The following is a 17,203-nucleotide window of genomic DNA, read 5'->3' on the forward strand; positions in this document are numbered from 1 at the left end:
GATGTGATAGAAAATGATAGAAAGTCTGAGTAGTTCTTTTGTGTTTGTTTGTTTTTTCCCTTCTACGTTCTCATTAGTGCTGAAGTTATTTTTATTGTAATATCCAAGCACCTTCTTTCATCCCAAATTAAGCAGATGTTTTGACATCATCGCAGTCAGAGCCGAGCTGGAATACATTAGCTTCTTGTTTCTTCCCAGACACACTCCATTTCTTTTCTCTATAATTTAATCAGCAGTCTCCTTTAGCCACCCGAGCTAGAGGCGACCGAACTGTATAAATTGGACTATAATTCACATATAACCATTCCTCAGCCTTTTCAAATCGCTTTCAGGGAGGAATTTAATTGAAGGCCATTGTGTGTTCCTGGACAAATGACACTGCAGCAGTCATAGCTTTCCTCTCGTCTGCTTATCTAGCTCACCATACAAAAGCTTTTTTATGCACGATTGTGGCTTTTCAGCTTCGTTTATGGTGCAGATAACAGATAAACGGATGTTGTTATTTACTTTTCTGTCTCGTAAAACCATCTTAAACTGCATTTGGTGATTTATTTTTGCAAAAATGTGACCAGTGTAAATTTATAGATTATAAAATTCTGTTTAAAATAGTGTGTGTATTCCCCCCCCAAAAAACTTACACTGCACGTCGTTTGTGACATTTCTAGGCATTAGTGTTGCTCTCAGAAGGTTGCTTTCAGTGCTGAATTATTTAAAAACAAATAAAACCCTTTCTATATTAAAATAGTTTTTCCTTGTAAATGTGATGCTGACCCTGTCTTTTACTACCGCTTGTTTGAAAGGCACAATATTTCACACTGGAATGTAATAATCTTGACTGAGTGGGTTTCTGTTACAGTGGCGAGTCCGTAAGGAGGCCATGATGGGCCTGGCTCAGATCTATAAGAAATACGCCCTGCAGGCGGAGGCAGGCAAAGAGGCAGCCAAACAGATCTCGTGGATCAAAGACAAACTGCTTCACATTTACTACCAGAACAGCATAGATGACCGGTGAGTGATGCTGATGATAAGCCGTCTCTACGAAAAAAACTGATTGATGTTGCACTCGAACATGATCAAGGGTTTGTGTATGAGGAGGAGAATGCAGTTACTGTTTTTAAAACGCAGTGTTTTTCCTGTATTGACTTGTTATCGATGTTAGATAGAGAACGCCGGTGTTATGCAAATAGAAACAACAGGTTTGACTTTGGCTCTCGCTCTCACTGAGGCTTTAAATGTGGCGTGAAATATGAAAGTGTTTCGGATGTTGGTGGTGAAGCAGAATCTCCTCTTGTGTAACTGGATTGTGTAAAGTCTGACAAGCTGTAGGATTTTGAGAACTATTGATGAACAGTTTACAAAAACAGTTTGCAATAACATTCAGTAGCACTGATGCTTAGAGGTCGGCCGATAATTCGGGCCGATTTTGGGGATTTTTTTCCCTTTTTAATCTGCATCGGCCGATTGTGCTGCAAATTAGGCCGATTAACAGGCAGGTGCATCTGTGAGCAGCTAAGCGTTGTTGTGGAACACGCGACGTTGCCTCTTGCGGCATAACACTGTGATGTCCCTCTCTGCCTGCTAACTTTTTAACTACCTGATAGCTTCACAAGAAAACTGTAAAATTTAAATTCTTTTTATCCTTTGTTCTTAATCTAGCCTTGTATATTTCATTGATTAATTATGATGCTAGTTGAGAATGCGAGTAACTTTTTGGAACTCTATTGTTAGCGAGCATTCAACCACATAGTTTAGGCTACATGTATGCACGGGTACCAAAACCCGGTGACGAGTCCAGCGGCTAAATTATTACTGTTGGCCACATTGTATGGCTAGATAAACTAATACTGTTTCTCTCCCTCTGAGGCTGTGTGTGAGACGGAGCAACTCTGCAGCCAAGTCTTGTTAAAAGACCAAACTTCTGGCTAAAACGCGCACGTTAACTTTCCTGCTTAAATGTGTCTGTGGGTCGGACTCTGTTTATTCTTGGTATTAAGATGCGTTTTGGTCGATCTTTCAAATGGACGAAATTAGTGCACACAATTTACAAATGAACGCGACCGGGGCAGATAAACATACAGAGAGAAGCTCTGACAGCCGTGAGACACGCTGAACACTGTTAGTGTGTGTTAGAAATCTGAAATGGAGAGAAAACATTCTGCTTGCTGGTTTTTCGTCATTAAACTACACTTTTAAGTCTTCAGCCAAAGTTTAAATCCTGTCTCGGTGCTTCCCCTCGTTTACTCATTATGTCCGTCTGCGGTCTTTTGCGGCTGTTTAAACGCATTTTACCACAAGAGCGTCTACTTACCTGTCAGGCTTTCTATGGTCCTATACAATAGAAAAAGGCTTAAAGCTAAATATAACTAAAAACGCAGTTATGAGCAGCAGGCTGTGTAATATGAGTGATTTTGTTTATTTTTGTTTTCACTTAGATTATGACCATTTGACTAATAGCAGTGTCTGCCAACAAACATAAAGAAAAAGCATGCTTCAGAACAGTTTGAGATGGTGCTTAAAAGTTTTGAGCAATGTATTATTACTATGAATTAGACTGCTTTCTTGTACCCTGCAATAAACACTTACTCAGTCTTTCTCCATCAAGTGCACTGATTTGAAGAGACGAAAAATAAATTTTTAATTTAAGCAATGTTCTGTATCACTTCTTCTTACTTACTTAGATTTAATGAGATCAAGGTGGAAAAAAGAAAATCGGCCAAACTTATCGCCCATCTGCTGACCTGATTTCTCAAAATCTGCATCGGCCAGAGAAAAACCCATATCGGTCGACCTCTACGTGATGCTACCAAACCTGTCAGATGGGTTTGAGTCGACCAATCAACATTAAATATGTTTTAATTTAAAGCTTGAATTTTGTACTGGTTTAGGTGGTTTGACTTCATTTGATAGTGAGTGAGTGATGAGATGTGAGGCGAAGTATGGCGTTCCATACTCGGAATTTGTGCTCTGCAATTAGGGCTGCACAACGATTAATCGCGACTAATTGTTTGCAGAATAAGAGTTTTTGTTTACATAATATATGTTGGTGTACTGTGTGTGATAATTATGTATTTATAAATACACACACATGGATGCATGATTTTAAGAAAAAATATATTTAATATTTATATATAATATAAATTATATATATAAATCTAAAACATATCAAAAGTTACATATTTCTTAATTATATACAGTACATGCATGTACGTGTATTTATATATACATAATTATCATACGCAGTATACCAACATATATTATGTAAACAAAAACGTTTATTCTGCAAACGATTAGTCGCGATTAATCGTTATGCAGCCCTACTCTGCATTTAACCCAGTAACTGAGTAACGCATACACCGTGAACACACCCAGAGCAGTTAGGGGATCGGTGCCTTACTCTAGGGTCTCACCTCAGCTGTGGTATTGAAGGTTTTGAAAGCACTGATCATTCACTCCCCCCACCTACAATCCCTGCTGGTACTGAGGCTCCAACCGGCAACGTTTGGGTAACAAGTCCGAGTCTCTAACCATTAGGCCACGACTTTTTTTGTTTTTTTAAATCTCAATTTCAAGAGAATGATAGCTGCTGGACAAGTTTCTCAAATGAAATAACAGGCTCTCTGAGGCAGTGCTTTGTTCTTTGAGTGCTCGGCTTTTGAGTACAAGAGCACTGTGAAAATCCTCGGTTGAACCTGTGTCGAGCAAATCTGCAAAGCTCTTTAAATGCAGCTCTCTGAAGACGGGTGATGTCACCAGACAGCTGCTGGTACACTTACTTGAAAACCTCAATATATGATGCGTTGTAATGAGGCTTGTTTACACTAAGAAGAGTAATTTGAGGAAAACGTTTTAAAAATGGTTTGAGAATAGCGGAGTCCAGATAACACGGTGATAATCCAGAGAAACTGTGTTGTTGGCATCACATCAAGAGAGATTGAGCTGATGAAGAATAAAACATTAGTTAATCAAAATCCATTCAGGTTCCAAGGGTTAGTTTATTTATTTGTGAAACCGCAGTGTGTAAGCTTAATAAACCAGGCTTTATCGTCTGTTAGTGTGGAAGCTAATATGGTTATCACTATTAAAACAGAAACTGCTTAAATTTCAGTCGATCTGAGAATTTGGAAAGCGTTCAGAGAGCCACACATACTTTTATTGCTGGCGTTTATTTGTGAGTTGAGATTTTCTGTTGTATTTGTTTAAAACACAACTCTGCATATCATCTCGTAATCATTTTGGCCCCCATGAGATCGACTATTCCCCATTGTTGAGGTCATTGTAACGGCGTTGCATCATTCATGCATGCGATAGCAACCGTGCTGGAATACAGTCTTGTGTTTTGATTGGCTCATCAATTTGAAATGTCATCCTTTCAGCACTCTCATTTGAAATGGGGGTAATAACATGTCTATAAAACCTAATGAGCCATCTTAATGGAATGTGAATTCCTATTGAACAAATGATGACGGATGTGCTTGAAGAGCAGATTTTTGTTCTTGCGTCAGGTTACTCGTGGAGAGGATTTTCGCCCAGTATCTAGTGCCCCACAATCTGGAGACGTCAGAGAGGATGAAGTGTCTGTATTACCTGTACGCCACGTTGGATGGAAATGCTGTCAAGTAGGTGCAGTAATGCCTTGTTTATCTGTGTAACACATGTTCATATGGAAATTGTAGCACGAAGCCCATTTTGAAGTACCTTTGTTAGTTAGTTTTTTACATAGTAAATGTTAGTTTGCGTAACCTTCCATCAATTTGTATTGACCTGCTTATCATATATTACTTGCATTAAGAAGACACTTTTATCCATTGTGTGTTTTGTTTCCTGAATTTTAACTGGTGACCTTGGTGTTGCAAGCGGCATAGTCTACCAGTTGAGTTACAGGACACAGATGTGAAATGTTGATTGTGGTTTTTGTGGTTCATCTCTCTAACAGAGCTCTGAATGAAATGTGGAAGTGTCAGAACATGCTGAGACACAACGTCAAAGATCTTCTGGATCTCGTCAAGCAGCCAAAAGTAGGTTTTTGTTAGGTTTTCATGTGGTCAGGCATTCTTGAATACAGGTTTTACATGTTCGATTTGAACTTTTTCCCAGTCTGAGTCCTACAACAAGTCCGTGTTCTCAAAGGTCATGGTGATCACAAGTAAGTTGTGTTTTCTCCTTATACTTCTCCAATAACCTCCATACATTTGGTTATGTATAGTGTAGCAGAAGCTGACGTTCTCTGTCTTTATATGTGTTTCAGGGAATCTTCCGGACCCCGGGAAGACGCAGGACTTTGTCAAGAAGCTCGCTCAGGTTCTTGAGGAAGATGAGAAGATCAGAAAGCAACTGGAGACTCTCGTGAGCCCGTCCTGCTCGTGTAAGCAGGCCGAGGTCTGCGTGGTAAGATCTGACTACATTTGTACATTTAGGGTTCTCAGCCTTGGAATTCAAGTTGTCTCAGTTTGTGTGTCTTTTTTTAATCGCAGAAAGATATTACCAAAAAGCTGGGCAGCCCCAAACAGCCCAGCAACCCTTTCCTAGAGATGGTGAAGTTTTTACTGGAGAGGATAGCACCTGTCCATATCGACACAGAATCAATCAGGTACGTTGAGTTTTTAATACAGGTAATATGTTTGACATCGTATGCTCAGAGCTTCATTCAGTATCTTTATTTCTCACTACGCAGTGCGCTTATCAAACAAGTGAACAAATCTATAGAAGGGACTGCTGATGATGAAGATGAGGGAGTCCCGACCGAACAAGCAATCCGAGCTGGTCTGGAGCTGCTGAAGGTAAAAAACTAGAGTCATCTACATATGCTTTATAGCGTATATATATGTATATACATCAGATTTCATTTTGGGTTACATTTGATCCATTTTAGCCGGAATTTTCTGCAGTGCCATAAAAGGCTAAACAACAAAGTGATCCAAATGAATGATCATGTAAATGACTATTAGGGCTGGATGTTATGACGTTGTTATATGTCTTTTGACAATATTGAATATATATATCAATATTTATACATTGACTGAAAAACAACATGGTAAGCCAAAAGGAAACAATTTCAAGCAATTGATACTGTAACATTTCTGGGTGATAAATTAGTTAAATAAATTCTGATTCGCAGAAATGAAAAAAATCTTGCTTAATCTTCAGTAGCAAAAATGGTGTTAACACATTTTAAACGCATTTATACAAATGTCTCATCATATCTTCATTTGTTATGTGAGAAAGTTACTTTTGTACGTGTTTGTAGCTGGACTGATTTATCTTTACACCACTCAGGTCCTGTCCTTCACCCACCCTGTGTCGTTCCACTCTGCCGAGACCTTCGAATCGTTGCTGGGCTGTCTAAAGATGGACGACGAGAAGGTCGCTGAGGCCGCACTCCAGATCTTCAAAAACACGGGCAGCAAACTCGAGGAGAGCTTCCCACACATCAAATCGTTAGTTTGAATCCGTCTCACTCTTCAAAAGAGCATGTCTGGATTTCAAACAAGATTCAAACATGTTGTTTAAGATCGTGTCTTCAGTTCAAATCAAGTTTTGCTGATGATACGAGTGGTGGCTCCCATTCACTTCTGCTTGTTTTACTTTCTTTCTCCCCCTAGAGTTTTATTACCAGTACTGCAGCACAAAGCCAAGAAAGGTCCACCTCGCCAGGCCAAATATGCCATCCACTGCATCCATGCTATGTTCACCAACAGAGACACTCACTTCGCACAGATATTTGAGGTAACACAATTTCAATGTGTGCATTTCTGAAGTGCCGGTTTTCACGTTATTTAAAATGACTGCATTGCCCAAAAACAGTGTGGTATGTTGTTTCATGTTATTGATTTATGAGCCTCAGTTCAGGGAAGATGGTTTTCACAGTGGGGTTGATTAGTCCATGATGTGGTTGATTGCATTTATCTCGCCGTTTATCAGACCTTAGCACTAAACATGATGGAATCGGAGTAGTCATTCATCATTTAGATCGAGTGTGATGTCACAGAAGTGCAGATATGTGTGACTTTAGATAATGCACTTCAAAATTTTAGATTCAGCTTTTCTGTCTCCTCTCTATAGCCTCTGCATAAAGGTCTTGACACAGAGAATATGGAGCAGCTCATTACACCTCTAACAACACTGGGACACCTGGCCATGCTGGCCCCAGAACAGTTCGCAGCTCCGCTCAAATCTTTAGTGGCCAATTTCATCGTTAAAGACCTGCTAATGAATGATCGGGTGAGTTGTAGCATCACCGTATTACTGTTCTGAAGTCAAGTTACTTATCTGTAGTAGCTAGTTTAGTCTTTGAATAAGATTTTATGGGAATGCACTTATGCTGTAAATCAGCCAATGTAATTATAAGATCATGTACTGATATTGTGGTTCAAGGATATACAGCCATGTAGACACAGTTTTATTTCATTTTGTTGTGCTTTTAAAGCAAGTAGATGTGTGACTCATCTCACCTTTTGCGACGACAATGGTTTATTTTTAGTTTAAGCTTGTTAGCAAACTTTCAGACAAAGTCATAAAAATGTCTCCTTGAGCTTTTTGAGTGGCTGCCGATACTGATCTGAATTTTTTGGTCGTCTCGAAGATTCCTGGCAAGAAAACTACCAAGCTGTGGGTTCCAGACGATGAGGTTTCTCCTGAAACGTTAGCTAAGGTGAGACGCTGAATGTCCTTTGCTGTTAGCTGTCCTTGCCATTTATTATTCATTCTTTTTTTAATAGCATTGCATTAAATTCACAGCAGGTCACTTCAGCTTTCTCCCTCCAGCAGTAAATGACTAAAAGTCTCTGTATTATACCTGTTATGGTTTGTGTTGTTGGCATTGAAAATGAATGGCTACAGTCACAGGAGTGGATATTAGAGAAGCAGCAGGGTGTGAATTCAATGTTCCTCTGTGTCTCAGATTCAGGGTATTAAACTGATGGTGAGGTGGCTGCTCGGCGTGAAGAACAACCAGAGTAAATCTGGCAACTCCACTTTGAGAATGCTCACGGCCATCCTGAGCAGCGACGGCGACCTGACGGAGCAGGGAAAGATTGGGCGAGTCATCATTAAAGTCTTTAAAAACACCGCTGTTATACTAGTTTGTGCTTGTATCGTAATGGTAATAGCATACAGTACAGCATACTATTCTAGTAGTTCATTGTAGCGGCATTGATTTGATTACAATAGGCCAAATGTGTCGCACACATCGTGATGAGTTTTATTTTTATAATGTCGGTGTGATTTATTAATGATGATTTCTATGTGTGGGCGTGCAGGAAGCCAGACATGTCTCGTCTACGGCTGGCGGCCAGCTGCGCTGTTCTTCGGCTCGCTCAGGAGCCGTGCTACCATGAGATCATCACCCTGGAGCAGTACCAGCTCTGTGCTCTCGTTATCAACGTAAGCATGATTAGAATCTTACTGCTGCACTGATGGTAGATTGAGTAGCTGTGCTCTCGGTCTCAACATTATCCTAATGTTATAGACATATCCCATAACGTCTTTTAATGGTTTATAAAGCCCTGACTTAAGGCTTGTTTGCTGGTATGTGTTCCACATCACTAGTTTTGCTGTGAAGTTTATTCTGATGACCGGTTTATGAACAGCATGTCTAAAAGGAAGCCTCACTTTGAGTGTTGGCTATAAACCAACTTTTGCAATGGCAGTGTTACAATATCTTGTCTGATAAAATTAATAGTCAGCTTCAGGGTTTCTGTTCATTGTCGGATCCCTTAAGCATAATGTTTATTGCGGGCGGGTGGTTTTGTTTAGGTGGTTAAAGGGGATATCTTACCCCAGGATAGAAATCTGTCATTGTCATTAAACGTTTTCCATTGGAAACATTTCCATAGTTTCACATCTATATGATGTATTTGATGTAATTGTCCCATGTTGATTACAAACGTGCCGATTTGAAACCAAATGTTTAGATGGAGTGTTCCAGGAACCTAGTGTCTTTGATCAAGCCCTTAACCTGAGGGTTTGTCCCGTGCTTTGAATGGCATCATCATCTAAATGACTAATGAGTACTTAATGAGATCTCTTGTCTGTCTCAGGACGAGTGCTACCAGGTGCGACAGGCTTTTGCCCAGAAACTGCACAAAGGCCTGTGTAGATTGCGTCTGCCGCTGGAGTACCTGGCCGTGTTTACACTGTGTGCCAAAGACCCAGTGAAGGAGCGCAGGGCGCACGCCCGCCAGTGCCTGGTTAAAAACATTAACCTGCGACGGGAGTACCTGAAACAGCACGCAGCAGTCAGCGGTATGGACAGCCAATATAACTTCAATATAACTAATCTTATTTGTAGCTTGGTTTGTAGAGAGTGTGTGTTAGGTCATGGGTTTGATGCTCAGGGAACACACATGCTGATAGAAATGTGTGTGTGTGTATATATATATATATATATATATATATATATATAGCTTAAAGAATGTTTGGATAAAAGCCAAATACAGAAATGTAAAAAAATAATTATTAAAGGAATCCATATTGGAATTAAGGAATTGGAAGATCTAGGCAACTTGCCATTTACCAAAGCACATGTGCTCATTATATTTTAGTAGTAGTTCCTCATTAATCATACAACACAATGAACATTCATAGATCGAACTGCTTATCAGGGTCATTATGTTGAAAATAGGGATGCACGATAAATTATCAGCCATATAGGTTTCGGCCGATAATAAAATTTAGGCTGATATATTATAGCCGATAAAGCATTTCCTCTGGTTAAACTTCTTCAGCTGCGCACAGTTAAAATACAGCACAGTATTATTTTTCTCTTGTGATCATTCACTTACTGCTATTAGCAAAACATTGTTGATGAAATTATAGGAACAAAAGCATATTGTTTGAAGCCGACTGCTGTCTGATTGCTTTCTGTCTTGAGACCTGTTAGACATGTGGCTATTAAGAACAATTTTCTGGGTTGCTCTGGAAGAACATCTATCATTTGTTTCTTAAATAAAAAATAGACCATAAAAGTTTGAAGGTTACAGAATCGTTAACTAGTGTAAAGTAGGCTTGGTGCATGATTTTCAGGGGGGAAAAGAGAACTAATAGTGACCTTGTTTTCTGCAGTGAATGTTTTCAAATTAAAGCAGTTGTCCACTTTTTGCCTTTTGTTTCAGTCTTAGGGAATTTTATATGAATATTTAGATGCTGTATATCGGGTAGCGGCTTCCAATGTTAATGAATTATCGGTTATCGGCCAAAATGTACCATATCAGTGCATCCCTAGTTGGAAACTCTGTTGTTCGGTCTGTTATGTCAAGTAGATTTATCTGTCCGCTGTGCTGGTTTTGTTCGTCTTATTTCTTTTGGAATAAATTCATGGCACGTCTGCCTTTTCATTTTGATTTGTTAGTCTGAGATTCTTGGAGGACGTGAGTCTTTTTCCAATTGTAATTCATATTCATGAGCCAAAGGCTATTGTTCGGTATCTTGGGTCCCAGGTTTTTCTAACGCTCAGATTATCACAATATCTCTGCTTGTTTGTTGTGTACTGCAGAGAAGCTGATATCGCTCTTGCCGGAGTACGTGGTGCCATATGCAATTCACCTCTTGGTCCACGACCCAGACTACGTGAAAGTCCAGGACATCGAGCAGCTCAAAGACATTAAAGAGTGAGTCCACAAAAGCGTCACTTACTGCTTGTCCTTTTTCATTGGAAGATGTTTACATATTCATTAGTTGGAAAATGTCAGCCGTTTCATTTGGGGAAGGTATCTTTTTCCAAGCGTGTTGTTTATCGGATGTTACAAATAGACATAAATGGTGGAGAAAATGTGGCGCTTGTTAGATGTTTGGCTGGATGCTGAAATGGCTTATAAATGGTGTTAGAGAGTTGCCATGTGCCTTTAATCTTAAAGATGATGTTTCTTTCTCTCGCTCTCTCCTGCAGGGCTTTGTGGTTTGTTTTGGAGATCCTAATGGCCAAAAATGAAAACAACAGTCACGCATTTATCAGGAAGATGATAGAAAACATAAAACAGACTAAAGATGGACAGTGTCCTGATGATCCCAAGATAAATGAGGTTTGTGTTATTTTAAAGAAAAGCTTTGTTTTTTTTCTCATGTGGCTTTGTGTTTGATACTTTCACAACAGCTGCTGTTATCTTCCATCATGGTCCAAAATCAACGTTTTGCAACACTTGCCAATTAAATTGACAGCGAATTGAGAGAATTTACCAGCCATAAATGTTTACTACTGAATATTTATCCATCTGTCAGTAAAACTGCACCTGTCACAAATCCTGGTTTTGTTGGCTCAAGAAAACAAATTGTACTCTTAAATTATAATGGTAATTCTTCCGTTTAATGTTTGTATGCGTTTGATTTATGTGCATTATTCGTGTGCAAATGAGCATTATTTAGTCTTCCATTGCCCCTCTGAATATGACAAACCTACATTTCATATTTCATATTCACAACGAAATCTCTCTCTCATGCAGAAACTCTACACGGTTTGCGACGTAGCCATGAACATTGTCATGTCCAAGAGCACCACGTACAGTTTAGAGTCTCCTAAAGATCCAGTACTGCCTGCACGCTACTTCACACAGCCAGACAAGGTGCTGACAATACCGCCTTCTGCCCGCTGGCACAGACTCACAAAGCAGATTGAAATTTCAGAGACTTGCAGTACAATTGATTTTTCCCCACCCTGTGTCTAAACTCTCAATGTTCTCACTGGCTTTCAGAATTTCAGTAACACGAAAAACTATCTGCCTCCTGAGATGAAATCTTTCTTCACTCCAGGAAAGGTACGCGTATGACCTGTATTCTGTGCTTTTCGATATCTCAAAGTTCGGTCAAACCGAAGGTTAAAAACTGCCCGATTGTCTTTTCTATCTTAAGCCAAAGGCAGCCAACGTGCTGGGCGCGGTGAACAAACCCCTGTCGGCCACAGGAAAACTGCAGACCAAACTCTCACGCATGGAGACCATCAGTAACGCCAGCAGCAACTCTAACCCCAGCTCACCCGGACGCAGTAAAGGACGGTTCGTTGAATAAAGCGTTTCATCTCATTGCTCATGCACATCTTTGAACAAAAAACTCAATTTCTGTCATTGCTTTAGATTGTTTGTTGTGGTAGAACAAAGGTTATGTTGGATCAGTGTAGTAACCCTGTTGGCGGTTAGTGGGATGGTATGAATTAGCCAAGATTCTCTTCAAGCTAATGCTTCTCTTTTACTGCAGATGCCGTGAAAGAAAAAATATCACGGTTACTGTCAGTATTGGTATATTGCGACACCCCTTATTTGAACAACAAACATCACTACTGGCTAAAGGCAAAATCCCTTATCATGGCATGTTCTGTGCACTAAAGTAAACTCGTTCCATATTTCCCGTAAAACCTATGGTTGTGTCCATAAATAACACGAAGCGCACTCCATCTCTTTTAAATATAATAACACTCTGACTCTGTCTGCTGCGTGTCTTCGTGTAGTCGGAATCCATTTGAGATGTTATTAAAATGAATTTTTCATACAGCACAATCTGGCTTTTACTTCGCATTGTGGTCTAAAACTAGCTCTCGGTAGATGGTTTTCTGTAATCAGACTGATTTCAGCATCTCAGTGGATGGGTGAAAGGGCGGATGGGTGCGTGATGGCCCCCTTTTAGAGCTTGAGCTTTTATGACAAAGAATCATCACTAATCAGGGGTCATTGAGAGTCTTTTGAATCAGTGTTTACTGGATGTATGCCACGTCGGCATAGCGCTTCCATCGTGTTGTGGGGGATGTTCCTTTCAGTGCCGTTTATAACTGTCCTTGAGATATTTATTTTGATCCAACTTGTGCACGTCTTTATAATAAGTCACGTTGTACGATCTGTTTGATTCAAGACATGCTTTTTTTCTCACACCCAGTTTGGACTCAGCTGATGTGGACCACAGTGAGAACGAAGATATTTCAATGAAGAGCCCATCTGAGACAGAAAAGCCCAGTAGGGGGCGCAAGCGAGGCGCTGCCTCCAACCAGGATGACAAGGGACAGGAGTCGAAGCCCAAACGGGGCCGGAAGAAAGCCAACACGAGCACGGACGACGCAGAGGATCAGTGGGGAGAAGAGAGCAGCTTGGTGGAAACGACAATGGAGACGGAAGACGAACAGAACAGTCCACCTAAGAGGGGTCGTAGAGGACGGCCCCCAAAGGCGGCTGCCGCCAAGGACGATACGCCCAACAAAGGCAGGAGGGGCCGAAGGAAGGCTGCTCCACCTGCAGAGGAAGAGAACGAGGAGCAGGAAGAAGAGGAGGAAGATGATGATGATGGGGGAAGTGAGAATATGGAGGTGAAGCCCAAAGGCAGAAGAGGACGCAAACCAAGGTGAGCGAGCACAATACCAATGGTTCAGTATCCCGGACCAATAGGAGTCAAATGTAGCTATGATTATTTAAAAAGTCATTAGATGTGTTTTCAAGAGCAGCCAGTCTCCTGACTAAACTGAAAATTACATTTTTACAGAGCGGAGGCATCAGAGACCCCAAGTGATTCGGTGGAGTCCACACCTCCGAAAAGGAGAGGAAGACCTCCAAAATCACAGACTGCAGCAAAGAAAGCTAGGTACACACAAGTGACATGTCTACCGTAGTGGTGACTGTAGCGTATGCAGTGTTTGACCTAGGTTAACAGCTTTGGGGGGAACGCAGACGATACCGACACAAACACTTCAAGGAATCATGGTGTTCATGCATTTCTTTTAATAGCAGCAGGGCTAGTCTGGGACAAAAATCCACTTGAATGAAGCTGGCCAATTACAGTCTGATTACAAAATATAAAAGAGAAAAAAAATCATCATAAATGATGAAAGGTCACTGATTTATTATCTTTCTAATGAAAAATAACTTTAGTGCTTATGTTACCATGAAGAGGTTTTCAAGCTCATCCTATTGTTTGTCTTTTATTAACTGATAGTAGTAATAGTAGTAGGACCACTGATCTAAAGATCAAGTACAGTCAGTGATTCAGTTTTAATAAATTTTTTTACTTATTTAAAGGTTCCAAAGGCATAGGTTACACATTTATAGCATTACACATTGTTGATCTGTATATAATATAAACCGTCAAAAGGCCATGAATAAAAAGAGCAGCGACTGTCATTTTTCATCAAAAAGGCTTTTATGAGCACGTATTAGTCCCGAAGTATTTTCCTTAATGTATGTGATGTGTTTGATTGTCTAAAGTGGCGAAATATTTAATTTACACAAATGTCCGTCTCGTTGCGTGCGTAAGTCCTATGCTCGATGTCCTAGTTCTGCGTAAAGCAGTTTGTGCGCGCAAACCACCTGCGTATTGTATGCATGCATAGTTTAATAGAAGAACAACATAGACCTGTTCTATAGAAAAGGTAACCTTAAATGACTTCTGTTGTGATCTGGTGCTATGTAGAAAATAAAATGAACTTGACCTTCAAGGGGGGCGGGGTGCCCCTAATATAATGGCAGGGCAAACACTGTGTATGTGTGCGTTTTCATGGATTTTAATTCATTTGCTTCAGTGGTGGGAGATCGAAAGCTGCTGCTGCCAACCAGGAGGAGGAGTCTGAAGAGGAGATAGACACAGCTCAACAGAGTGATGAAGGAGAGGATGAGGCCATAGACTCCTCGCCTAAAGTGAGTTCATCTTATTTCCTGGTTCCTACGGGGCTTTATAGGTGTTGTTTCCATAATCCTTACAGGGAATGTTATGTTTAAGACATTTATACACACTAGTACATTTTGTTTTAGTTGCAATCTGTAACTTTTGCCTCAATGTAGTAGGGCTGCACAATGTATCAAAATGATTGAAATATCGCGAATGTACCATTGCAATATGCATAACTAAATTATTTAAAAAATACCAAAAGTTATGTTTAATGTATCAAGTTGATGCAGATAGCAGAGCGTCTGTGCTTGATGTTTGGATGATTATCAGTAATCAGAAAAGAATGTGAAACATGTTTGTTGATTGTCTAATTTTCCATTTTTAAATGTATCTTAATATAGTTTAAATTGGTTTTACAGACTTGAAGCATTATCATATTGCAACTCCTATATCGCATTATTTAGCAAATTATCGTATATACCATTTTTTTCCAAAATTGTGCCGTCCTACTATATAAAATTGCAAGTTTTTGTGTTTATCTTTGTGTGTTAAATGACATAAAAATTGACTTTTCCTACCAAATCGTACTTGAAAGCTTAAATTATAAATCATTATTATAATTAAATGTATAACTTACTTTTGTGTAAGCATACAATTTAGAACAGTACTAAAAATACATTTATTGAGCGTATACATAAAAAATAGTTACTGATTTTCAGCTTTTCTCAATCAAAAGAAAAACAAAATGTCAGTTTTAAAAAAGAGCAATCCCAAAAGAAATTCTGTTGCACTGATGTCCCGACTCTTATCCCAGACCTACTCAAAACATTCTCTTTCTAGGTGCGGAGGAAGACAGGAAGAAGGGACCGAAGATGAGTGCATCGAAAAGTACAAAATACAAGAGCTTTTTGAGATGGCTGTACTTAACAGATAAAAGTCCCGAAAAAGAGTGAACTGGAGGAAACTTTGGACTTATTGGAGCCATGCATCTGCTTCAGCTGTATTTTGCAGTCTTTTCTGTCGTTCGCTTCTGCTCCACCTATCCACCATGACTGTTCCCTTTTTTGTTATGTGTGCCGACCATGTGATCTTAATCTTATAAGAAAGAAAATGTAAATAGTTTTGTTTTTGGGCTCTTACTCTCCCCCCCACCCAAGTTTAGGGAGGCAACTTGTATAGCTTTTACCTCCAGCTTTAAATATATTGCACCAGCTGATCTGTCCAAGTAAAGAAAAAAAATCAACTTTTAGCAGTACTGTATCTGTTCTGTGCGTCTTCTGTATATCATTCTGTACTGTGCTACATAAATAACCATTTTCTAGTTCGTTTTTATTTGTTTGTCTTTTTATCCTTTCCTTTTTAACCTTCTCATTTGTGTAATTCCCGTGTGCATATGGTTGTGCATGTGCAAATGTGCCTCTGCAGATAAAAGAAACGCTGGTCTGATGATGAACTCGCAGATTTGTTACTTTTTACAGCCCAGTATTGATTTTATCAGTGTTTGTAATGGAGAAGATGGTACAGAGAACTTGTTTTAATATTGTGTGTTGGGAAACAATTGATGATATTCTCCCTCTCCACCACCTGAACCGGTTTTTCAGTCTGCTGAACCAATAAAATATTCTGTATAAATAAGTTTGGGGTATTTTTCTTGGTTTAATGGATAATGGCTTTAGACGTTTAATGTGTGGGTTTCTAAACCAAACTGCTTGAGCACTCACTCCAAATCTTGAAAAAGATCTGGTTATTTTGTCTTCCACTATGTTCTTGAATCATTTGAATATCTACGCTTAATGTTTTTTTAGAGGTATCAAAGATGTGTTTCCATGTACCTTTAGTCAGGCATCTGTTGACCAGCTGTTGTGTGGTGCATACGTAAAATCTGGAAATCCATCAGACCGCATTTATTAGCAAAACATAAGCAGCTTTTAGTACTATTATACAAGCTTTGTGCAGAGCAACAATTTGCATGCAATTCTTACACACCCACACAAGCACCCTGGTTACTGCCAACAGCAATTCAGTTCAAAGAAGCAGGACAAACAATTCCCTTTTGGCGTAAGCAAAAACTTAAAGACATTACACAATTTATAAATAACATTTCTTCACGAAATAAGAAAATGATGTTTTCCCTTTCAATGCCATAAGAACGAAATATTACAAGATATTATATTACACATGATTCACAGCTGGCAGAAAAAATAGGACAAACATAAATACTAGCATGATGTATTTTTGTATTTACGTTTTTCAAAGGTTTATGAAAATAACTTTTTAAATACAAACCAATAGTAACACAGTGGCAAATAGCAATTGCACGTGCTACTGTGTTGTTAATCACACTGCTGGAATTTTTGCCTTTAAATATCATTTTCTGCTCTTTTGTCTTGACATCAAAAGTCTGAATCATCATTGAATGGAAATGCTGCTCATCCGTTTGACACGTGCAAGTGTGTGTTTGTTGTGTCGAGACACGTGACTGAACCGACCAATGGCAGCCGCGGATGTTACGCCCTGTGTTCCTGCGCTCTCGTTTTAATTCACTCATCAGTCTAGCAACATTGGTTAATCCGATTCATTTTAGGGAGTCGAATCATTTGGACGGTATGTAAAAATGATTCGATTCGTCTGACTC

At 39.5% G+C, this 17,203-nt stretch overlaps 1 protein-coding gene across 1 annotated transcript in view; it reads left to right on the forward strand.

The window, feature by feature from the left end:
- Positions 1 to 16,197, forward strand: part of pds5b (PDS5 cohesin associated factor B) — a 28,103-nt gene extending 11,906 nt beyond the window's left edge. The window contains exons 12-34 of the mRNA XM_057351387.1: positions 857 to 1,008; positions 4,503 to 4,616; positions 4,934 to 5,015; positions 5,095 to 5,143; positions 5,246 to 5,385; positions 5,472 to 5,587; positions 5,672 to 5,777; positions 6,274 to 6,434; positions 6,600 to 6,723; positions 7,060 to 7,218; positions 7,580 to 7,648; positions 7,898 to 8,038; positions 8,260 to 8,379; positions 9,036 to 9,240; positions 10,490 to 10,604; positions 10,883 to 11,015; positions 11,433 to 11,552; positions 11,682 to 11,744; positions 11,839 to 11,981; positions 12,853 to 13,311; positions 13,450 to 13,548; positions 14,483 to 14,597; positions 15,409 to 16,197. Of these exons, the coding sequence (XP_057207370.1) occupies positions 857 to 1,008; positions 4,503 to 4,616; positions 4,934 to 5,015; positions 5,095 to 5,143; positions 5,246 to 5,385; positions 5,472 to 5,587; positions 5,672 to 5,777; positions 6,274 to 6,434; positions 6,600 to 6,723; positions 7,060 to 7,218; positions 7,580 to 7,648; positions 7,898 to 8,038; positions 8,260 to 8,379; positions 9,036 to 9,240; positions 10,490 to 10,604; positions 10,883 to 11,015; positions 11,433 to 11,552; positions 11,682 to 11,744; positions 11,839 to 11,981; positions 12,853 to 13,311; positions 13,450 to 13,548; positions 14,483 to 14,597; positions 15,409 to 15,444 (3,021 nt within the window). The 3' untranslated portion in view covers positions 15,445 to 16,197. The remainder of the gene's footprint in view (positions 1 to 856; positions 1,009 to 4,502; positions 4,617 to 4,933; positions 5,016 to 5,094; positions 5,144 to 5,245; positions 5,386 to 5,471; positions 5,588 to 5,671; positions 5,778 to 6,273; positions 6,435 to 6,599; positions 6,724 to 7,059; positions 7,219 to 7,579; positions 7,649 to 7,897; positions 8,039 to 8,259; positions 8,380 to 9,035; positions 9,241 to 10,489; positions 10,605 to 10,882; positions 11,016 to 11,432; positions 11,553 to 11,681; positions 11,745 to 11,838; positions 11,982 to 12,852; positions 13,312 to 13,449; positions 13,549 to 14,482; positions 14,598 to 15,408) is intronic.
- Positions 16,198 to 17,203: the final 1,006 nt, after the last annotated feature.

The sequence above is a fragment of the Triplophysa rosa genome, linkage group LG14 (genome assembly GCF_024868665.1).
Source record: "Triplophysa rosa linkage group LG14, Trosa_1v2, whole genome shotgun sequence".
Taxonomy (NCBI): domain Eukaryota; kingdom Metazoa; phylum Chordata; class Actinopteri; order Cypriniformes; family Nemacheilidae; genus Triplophysa; species Triplophysa rosa.